This window comes from Molothrus aeneus, chromosome Z, assembly GCF_037042795.1.
Source record: "Molothrus aeneus isolate 106 chromosome Z, BPBGC_Maene_1.0, whole genome shotgun sequence".
Classification (NCBI taxonomy): domain Eukaryota; kingdom Metazoa; phylum Chordata; class Aves; order Passeriformes; family Icteridae; genus Molothrus; species Molothrus aeneus.
In genome coordinates this window covers 11443914-11453523 of record NC_089680.1, presented here as the reverse complement: position 1 = coordinate 11453523, position 9610 = coordinate 11443914, and the positions used below count along the sequence as shown (strand labels likewise).

General features: G+C 33.8%; 1 protein-coding gene across 1 annotated transcript in view; it reads left to right on the top strand.

The window, feature by feature from the left end:
- Nucleotides 1-337: 337 nt before the first annotated feature.
- The window catches only part of CPLANE1 (ciliogenesis and planar polarity effector complex subunit 1), a 59170-nt gene continuing 49897 nt past the window's right edge, over nt 338-9610 (top strand). The window contains exons 1-10 of the mRNA XM_066568879.1: nt 338-429; nt 1220-1355; nt 1530-1649; nt 2452-2678; nt 3008-3114; nt 4810-4966; nt 5720-5823; nt 5982-6164; nt 7521-7770; nt 8857-9009. Coding sequence (XP_066424976.1) covers nt 349-429; nt 1220-1355; nt 1530-1649; nt 2452-2678; nt 3008-3114; nt 4810-4966; nt 5720-5823; nt 5982-6164; nt 7521-7770; nt 8857-9009 — 1518 coding nt within the window. The 5' untranslated portion in view covers nt 338-348. The remainder of the gene's footprint in view (nt 430-1219; nt 1356-1529; nt 1650-2451; nt 2679-3007; nt 3115-4809; nt 4967-5719; nt 5824-5981; nt 6165-7520; nt 7771-8856; nt 9010-9610) is intronic.

Genomic DNA, 9610 nt, shown 5'->3' with positions numbered 1-9610 from the left:
CACGTCTTGTGCATTTTGGAGTTCTTAACGATGTACTTGCGGCTTCTCTCTCTCAACTCCTTCTGAGCGAGCGTGACCCGCTCTGCTGAGCAGCGCATCGCCCGTGAGCTGCCCGAGGAAGATAGTTTGGAAGTACGGGTTAGCATCAGTGCTCTTTGTGTTTAGCAGGAAGCTGATAGAGGTGGTCAAGACTTTCCGTGTAAATTCCTCTCCTCTGCACCTACTCCCAGATAACAAAACCTTCTTTTTTTTTTTTTTTTTTTTTTTTTTTTAATAGTTTCTCTAGAAATGTGTGGAAAAGCCACTATTTGCTTTTCTGTATAATGGTTACCTAGAGGCTTAGTTAGAATGGAGATTAAGCTAGATGTGCTCGTCTCTACGTGTATCAAGCAAAGAAAACCGTGGCCCCGCATATCATGGGTTGGACAGGTAAGTGTAATAAACTCTTTGAGTTTCAATTTTATAATACTTTGCACTTCCATTAGGAGGTTTTAAAAACAACCTCAGGAAGTATTTTGAGTAACGTTAAGAGTTATAAAATAAATAACTTTTATCTTACTGATCTGAGTTTGGAGATTTAAAATTTCTCAGGGAAACTTTGCAGAGCCTTTTTTTTTTTCCTACCCCAAAGACTCAGAAGAGCTTAGATGAGATTGTTGTTTTGATGATTATAGTTTTTCATAACGTTTTTTACAATACATGGTGGGAAATGTGAATGATTCTTTTTCCTCATTTCATCCTGCATCTCTTGAAAGACACACTTTGTTAGACTTCTTTCATAAAATCAAACTAAATCTTTTCATTCCATGATTTGAATTTAAGTAGGTAGCAATTGAATGCTGATTTTTTTTTTATTGAAGTTACTGGCAATTACCTCACTAAATTAAACACTACAAGACAAGATAGCTAATGTCCAACTTTTGCAATTTTAGCCGGTAGTTTAGCAGAGGTACCTTGAATAACTTCTTAATAATAACTGTAAGATCAGTTTGCTGTTTTGAAACCTGTGAATCAAATTCATCATCACTGTAGGTCCATGCTGGATATAATATACTGTAAAGCAAATATGCCAAAGAATGAAATTAGTATGGCAATTGCTGCCTTATTGTACTTTTAAAAATTATTTTTTCCCTAATATTTTTTCTCTGCATTATTCTGTATGCCTCTGTAGAAAATGGAATTTTGAAAAATTAAATGCTTTTTTTTATTCTTTCAATAGGAAAAAGAGGCTGTTTTTCTTCTAGATGGTAAACACATAAATGAAATTAACTTGTCGTCAGGGAAGACAAAGAAGAAAATCCCTTCGCTGCAGTCATTGTTGAAAAATGTGGTTGTCTTAACAACATCAGGAAATGGTTAAGTATAATATCTTATGTGCAATATTTTATTTATATTTGTAACAGTATGAAAAGGCAGATATCTAAAGGATCTGCCAATTCACTTAAAACTGTGGCTAAGATGGAAGAAAAGTAATTTTAAGTAACTTCACAGTAATATCCTTCAAAACTTCTCTCCCCCAATGAACACAGCTGCTTGGTTGGCAGGAATACTTACAACAGGAGAGCTCTTTCTTTGGAATAAGGATCAGGACTGCTTGAAAATTGTACCAGCAATCGAAGAGTCCAAAAAAGTAGTAGCAGGAGCACAAGGTAGGTTTTTTCAATTAATCCTGTGAAAAAATTGAATAAAGGGAAAGTTATTTTCCTTTCTTTAACAGCTATTACATGAGTAAAACTGTAGTCTTACATTTTTTGCATTTGTATAGTTTGTTTGCTAGCTAAACTTTGGCAAATGTCATTTGATACAGGTTTTTCATTTAGTAAGCCCTTGTAAATAGTTCATTTTCAGATACTGTAAGTGTATTTTTTAATGGTTTATTTTGACTGTAAAACATTCCCAACTAGGTTGTCAATTAGGGCAGATGTACATTTGATGTAAACAATATATGGATAATTTGAAGCTGATTCTCTGGGTGGGCTTTTATGGCACATCCTAGCTGGAAAGAATAAAATACGGACACATATTTGCAAACTTAAGTATCAACTATTTTCTTGTATAGGATAGCGTCACTGATACCAGCTTCTATAGTTAAGTGTTGCACAAGAAATTCTGTCATTTCAGGGAAGATCAGTAGTATACCTAATAGATAAAAGTAATCCATAGTAGAGCACTGAGGCTGTCTCAGGAAGCATCTCTAATGGTAGGCTGTTGTGGGAAAGGTAATTCATGGGATGCATAGAGATGAACATCCCTCTGACTTTACTGCTGCCGAAGGTCTGCTATCTGTCAGAAAGCTGGAAATTACAGATACTTAACATGACAGCTTGGATTTCTAGTTATAGATGAGAGGAAAAATTTACTTTCTCTATTCTTTTTATTTCTATGTCTAACAAAGGAACAGAAACTATCCTGGCATGTTGTTGTGTTTTGTTTTGTTTTTTTTTTCTCCAGAGTGTTTAATGAGATTGTACTTGTATGTATCTGGAGATGGCAGAAAGGTACTGTTAACTACTCCTACAGCATGTACCTTTTTGTGGGAGAGTACAGAACATGAAAATACAGCCTTTGGTAAAAACTCTCCTGGGCGTTGGACACAAGTTTTAACTGATGAATCAGTCATATTGCCTTCTACTGAAGAAAAAGAAATTGGAGTGGATGCTGCGTTCATACAAAATGAGGTAAAAAATAAACCCCAGGGCAATAATTTTATTTCCTAATTAAATTAGAGCCACAAAAGCTACAGTGAGTTTTGAAAGCAATGTCTGCCTCTTTGGCATTTTGCATAGGCTTAATAGTTCATGTTATATTTGATGACAATGTAAGAACAGCCATACTGGAGTTCTGGCCCACTTACATTCTTGCTAGCCTTTACATTTCTGAATGACAACATTGTGTTATTTAATCGGATTTGTAATAGCTATTGATCTAAATATGTAGATAATTAAGGAGAAATTTGAGTGTGACAAGCCTTTTGGGGTTGTTTTGATCATGTTCCCTTTTTTTACAGGTGCTAGGTGATTGCTGCTTGTGTTCTTTTGTATTTTACTCTGGAGAGTGTTTGGTGCTCACATTTCTGATTCTTCGATGGCACGAAAATACCTTTAAAAATGTTAGGTAAGTTCGAAGATACCTGAAGTTACAGCAGCATCAGGAATATTTTATTATTTTTTAGAACTGGAATTCAGAGATGCAACTGAACACATTTACATGGATGTTCCATTAACCTATGGTTATAAGCACCTATTTATGTTTACATATGGATGTTTATAGTATGCCCTGTGTCATTTTAAAGCCATTCTCCCCTGTCCTTTACATGTCCCATGTAAAATGTGTTTAATACAACAGCATTTATTTATATATTCCATACTTCATTATTATCTTACACCTAGATAACACTGGGAATATTTACTGGGTAGCTATGTATGCCTGTTGACACGTGTTTTAGTTTCATTGTTTTTTGCATGACGATTATAGAATCTACTTTTCTTGTTTCTTCTTATATTGCTTATATATATATTTATTTTCTTATATTTCTTGTACTGTGCAGCCATCAATGCCTTGACTACCTCTTCTTTATGTGGGTTTGCAAATTTTATTGGTTTTCTGTTGCCCTTTTCATTTCTTTTGTTTGATGTGAAAGTGTGTGTGTGAATTTCTTTACCTGGATTGGGACCAAGTATTGAAATACTGTACTGATTGTGGTTTGTGGTTGTACTGATACACTTAAAAATGCTGTTGAGTAATAATCTGGAGCACATGTATAGTCCATTCCTCTTCCTGGGTGACACATATGTCTACGAGTTTAAATGGATATGCCCTCTGCAGGTGTTATTAAAATAACTTGCCAAAATTTTGCCCTGCGCATGATATGGTACAACTTCTTTTGTTGTATGAACTCCTTTTGATACTTAGTAATGCTGTCCTACTTGACCTAATCTTCAGTTTATCAGTGGCATGGTAATTCCTTTCTGATGGTATACAAAAAATGAAACAGAGCATAATGTACCAGTGCAGAAATGCATATGTATGTATGTATGTAGCTAGCTATCCACACCATAGTAATGCAGCCTGAAATTGTAGTTACATTTCTCAGACATGTTACTCATATTTTCTTATGTCAACTCGCACTTAGTTTCATTGCTTGCTATTATTTTAATTATTTTCATTGCTTGCTATTATCCTTTAATTCATTTTTGCATATTAATGCTTTTTTTTTCTGTCAGTTAGATGGCATACTTCAAGACAGATTTTGTCTTGTGTTTTCTGTCATGTTTTGAATCTTTATGGGATCACAGAATGGTTTGGATTGAAGGGGACCTGTAAAGGTCACATAGCCCCTTCCACTAGATCAGGTTACTGGAAGCATAGTCCAACATATCATTGAACACTTCCAATGATGGGTCATCCACAGATTTTTTGCTCAGAGCCACATACTGTTGATTTTCAAATTCTGAATATTCCTGTGGCGAATGGTGTTACAAGGTCTGGGGAAGCTGCTTCTGGCTAGAATGCAAGTGCCTCAATTATATGTCATTGATCTATATGTATTTGCATGTTCTAGATTTATAAATCCCATAAAAGTCCCATTCCATAAAAATAACTCTTAGTGCTCATACATAATTTTTGAACTTGTGTAAGTACAAAATATTTTTTCATTTGTAAGGCATTTGAAGAAAAACAGGTGGGTTTTTTTTACTAGCTCATGCTTTATATGGTTTTGTCTTGCATGGTTTTTTACTGTATAGGAATAATCCCATTCTGCAAAATGAGGTAACCACTTGGTTTTGTTATCTTTTTGTTGGTATTCAGTTCTTTGCCATACCAGATCCAGTGGGTACAGCAGACTTGTTCTGTTGTCAATTTGGTTCCTCAGTGTGTGTCTGTAAAGTCAAGAGGAGCTCTGCTATGTGCATTTGCAAGAGATGGGCTTCTGCTTGCAGTAGCTGTAAATCAAACTGATCCAAAGGTATGTATGACAGTGCATCATTTAAGCTAAGAGTTCCATTTGAATGAAGTGGTAACAAGGATTTAAAAACACAGTTTTAGGATGATTTTAGCACTTACAAGGGGACATGAAATTATATTTACATTGATATCCCAAGCTAAAAACTTCCACTACAACTCAATTGTTTATGTGTGGTGTTCAGTTAGAAGTTGGTATGAGATCCTGTCATTTCTAAGCTCTAATAAAAAATAAATTAATTTCAATTACTGCATCATATCTGCAAAGATTCTAGGTGATTCTCAGTCAAGCCTCAGCCTGACATATTTTGGACTTCATGATATTATTCCTGTTAATATCTCAGAGGTCAAATTCTAATGTACTTTTTAATGCTAATGATGACAGAGAAAATGGACCCCTTTTTTTGATGTACTGGACTGGCATGATGCAATCCTTCAAAGCTACACTTGTTAATTATTAGAAAGACTAAAGAAGAGTGATCTTATATTGAGTTTTAGAAAAAAGTTACATTAAAAAGAATATGTAATTATATATTAAGTATATAATAGTCCTTACTTATATTTCAAGTGTAGAATAATGTGTAGAATTCAATAAATGTTCAAATAGTAATAAATAGTGAAACACAATGTCATTTACATGTATATTGGTGTTACCAGTCCACCAAATATAATGCATAATGTATTAGTAGACTTTTTTTGCAATAATGGCATTGTGATACAAACATTTATGATGTCTTTATTTTTTTTTTTTTTCTAGGCAACTCAGGTTTTGTTTCTGAACACTTTGAATTTTGTAACTGTTTCGGGTAGCCTGAAAGGTTGTAGTAGCAAGAGTAGCGTGACCCCATCCAGGTTCATCAGGTCAGTAAATGACGATGTTTCTGCTGCTGTTGTGGGTCTTTCAGTTTTGTGTTATGGTTTGTTTGTTTATTTTATAACCTGTTTGTTTATTTTATATCCTAACCCTCTGATGCTGAAGTTTGACAGAGAAAAAATATTTTTTTACCTGCCCAATTTAGATCTTACTGGGTTGGCGATATGAGTTGGACTCCTGATAGCCTTTTCTTGGCTTGCATGTTAAAACGAGGATGTTTGGTTTTATTGACATGTATGGGGGAATTGCTGACCTTAATTGCTTCTGGATGCTCTGTAGAATTTGGACCAGCACAGTTTATTCCATTTCATCCTCTAATAACATACAGGTAAAAGGGTTTAAAAAGGTTTATATGTTTCTGTATTCTGGTCTTATCTTACTTTCTATCATATTTATTATAATTTTGCATAAATGTTATCTTTCAAATTCACACTCTTGCTTTTCATGTGTCTTTCCAATATCTGTTTCTCATTCATAGTTCTCTTCTATTCCTTATAATGCATTTGTCGTGATGAAAATTGACATTGTGACAATGTAAGTATACATAAAGTGATCTGTTTTCCTAAAAGTGTTTGAATTTATTAGTAACTAAATTAGCATGTTTTTTGTGATATAAGAAGAAATTAAACTTTCCGAAGTCCTAAAAGTGCAAGTTTATTTTAATACAGTGCTATTTCTCTGCTCATTCCTTAATTTTACATATAGAATCTGATGTGAGATATTGTAAATAACATATTTGCATGGACAGAAAGTAATTGGTTTTTAAAGTGTTGTTTTGGGATTCTCTGGATCTAAGTTCTGGGATTATGCTGCTGGGTGCATGAGGGAGTAGAAGGATCTTTGATAACACACTTTAGCATAAACTGAAAGTAACACAGTCTAAATACAGAAAACCAAATAGGGTCTAAACTTTAATTTTTTTTAATCTTATTAACTTTGCATGCCTTTAACCAAATAGTGTTTAAATATAAATGCTTGTGAAGACATTCAAAGCAGTATATTACCTTCTTACCCTGTCTGAAAAATCAGATACTAAATTATATTAAATACATGAATTATAATGATATATTGAATATATGCAGCCACTTTTTCTTTTTTTTAATAAACCCAAACAGTGTGTTATGTGGCTAATATTGGAATACGTGTATTATACAGTTTTCTGGAACTCAGTAAGGAGGGATTTCTGTATAAGAAAAACCATTCTGAAAAAGATGTGTGTGTTTATAAAATTTTTCTATTGACTATCTGAACTGGTGCTGAAATTATAAGATTCAGATTTTCAAGGGGTTCTTTTCTTTCATATATTACTTTCTTAGCCTAGCCCTTCAAATTTCATCTTCAAGCATTTGTCATACAAAGTACATGCTAGATAAAAAAGTGTGATATAGAAATAGAAATTTAGACTCTAATTATGAAAAAATACAGTTACTACTAATGAAATAATATGTGGATACTTTTATTTAAATTGAAAAAAGTTGTGGTTGTAGTAAAATACTAGCATCTTGCAAGCATGAATAGTTTTATCCAGAGTGCTCATCCTGCAAAAGGGTAGACACTTCCCTAGGATTCTGAAGGGATTTATTTGGATAGTAGATTGCATGGTATTACATGTTCTGAAATTATTCTGTTCATGATTATTACATATGATAGTTGCTTCTTAATTTTTGATGTATTTCTGTTTTAGACAGCACCATTCTTGTTGTGGAGATTCCAGCCAGTCTCTTGGTTCTTCAGATTCTGAACGTGACCTCCTGAGACAGAGATTCTCTGTTGCTTCACATCCAAGACTACCCTACCTCATTGTCTCTGATGGATACATGATAACACTGCTAAGATTTCCTAACAACTTTTCACCATCAGGATTTATGAGATCCCTTTTGCTTGATTCAGCCCAACAGCTTGAAAACATCCGTCAGAATTTGCTGAACTTCAAGGTAGGGTTTTGAACTATTTTGTAGGTTTTTAAGTTAAAAATTTCAGGTACAAGAAAAAGTGTAAATTGAAGACCAGGTACCTTTGAATTATAAAGTTGTTTATAATTATATCTATTTTTAATTATATATAATGATATATAATTAATTATATATAATTAATGTATTTATAATTTTGTAATTCAAAGGTACTTGGTCTTTGTGTTTATAACCACATTGATCTGCAAAGCAATGAATACAGATTTTCTGAAATTTTATTCCTTCGATGTCTGGGTGATATTTCAGGAAAATGTAGAGTGGGACAGTCTGAGCTGTCACTATATTATTTTTCTGAAACTGTGAAAGAAACAGGGATTTCTGTATCTGCAGAGTTGATTTGGGATGTTGACAGGTGTTATGCTGCTCTTGTCAACTTTCCGAGTGATGCAGAAAGAGTTTGGAAATCCTCTACTACTTAGTCTCTATGGTAGTACATAAATTTGTCCACTAAGTCTTCAGTCAAGGGTGGCAATTAAAGCTTCTGTTTCATTTTCTGTCACTTCTGAATTGAGTTAAGTCTGGGAGAATAGAACCAGGTCCCTTCCTTCCCTTCAGGGAAGAGGTCCTGCAACTGTTGCTGACCATATAAGATATAACAGATATTTAGTTCAGAATTTCTGGTTTTGCTGATAAAATGCAGCTTTTCTTCTAAATCAGTTTCTATTCTGATTTTTGGAGAAGTGAGCTATCATGGTGTTCCTGCATAAGCTAGAATAGTGAGCAAGGATTTGAGGATTTAAAGAGATATGTTACTAGTAAAAATGCAGAAAAACCCTCATACAGTTAAATTTCTAGGGCTTTCTTAGGCATCAAGAAAGCAGACTCTCACAGTACTAAAGCTCTCTGTGTGAGAGAATTCTGCTTCCCCAAAGCACGGTCAAATGGTAGTTTGTTTCTGTGTAGCAGATGCTTGCTGTCCTGTTCTCCCTGTCTGTCTGGGACTTTTGAACTGAAGCTTTTTACAACAAATTAACCAATTTCCTTGACTTGTTTAGAAACTATCTGTCAAGAAACTGATAATATGTTTTCTGTTATTGTTATTTCTTTTAGTGTAAAAGGAGATCTCGGTACTTACGATCACTGTTGTCTTTAAAAGCCAGTCTTTTAAAACAAATTCAAAATCAAAGTTCTATCTTTTCCACTGTTCCGAGATTTCTGGAGGAGGACACAACAGAAATGAACGAGAAAACCATGGATTTACTGGTACTTAATAGCATTTTTCCACTTACTATGAAATTATGTACGTTTAAGGTATTCTAAATGGAAATAACTGTGGGGGTTTTGAAAAAAAAATAATAATAGGTTTATTTATCCTAACTAGTGTTTTAAAATCATTCAGTATTCTCATTTTCTTTATAGACATGAGGAATATGCTTATTTTCTCAAACTGGTACTTGATTTTTATTTAAATAAGTTATTTTTTTAAATAACTTAAATAAAACTTATTTTTTATTTAAATAAGTTATTTAAATAAGTTATTTTTTTCAGCACATGATGACTTTTTGAAGAATATCTGATGATATACATATATATCAATTTGTGGTGTTTCAATACATAGAATAGTTTATGTTGGAAGAGACCTTAAGGACCAGTTCCAGCCCCCTGACAGAGTCAGGAACACCTTTCATTAGACCAGACTGCTCAAAGCCACTTCCAACCTTGTCCTGGACATTTCATGCATAGGACAGCCACTGTTTCTCTGGGCAACCCATTCCAGAGTCTCAGCACTTTCACAGTAAAGAATTTCTGCCTAATATCTAAGCCTGCCCTCTCTCAGTTTAAAACCAATGTCCCTTGTCCTATC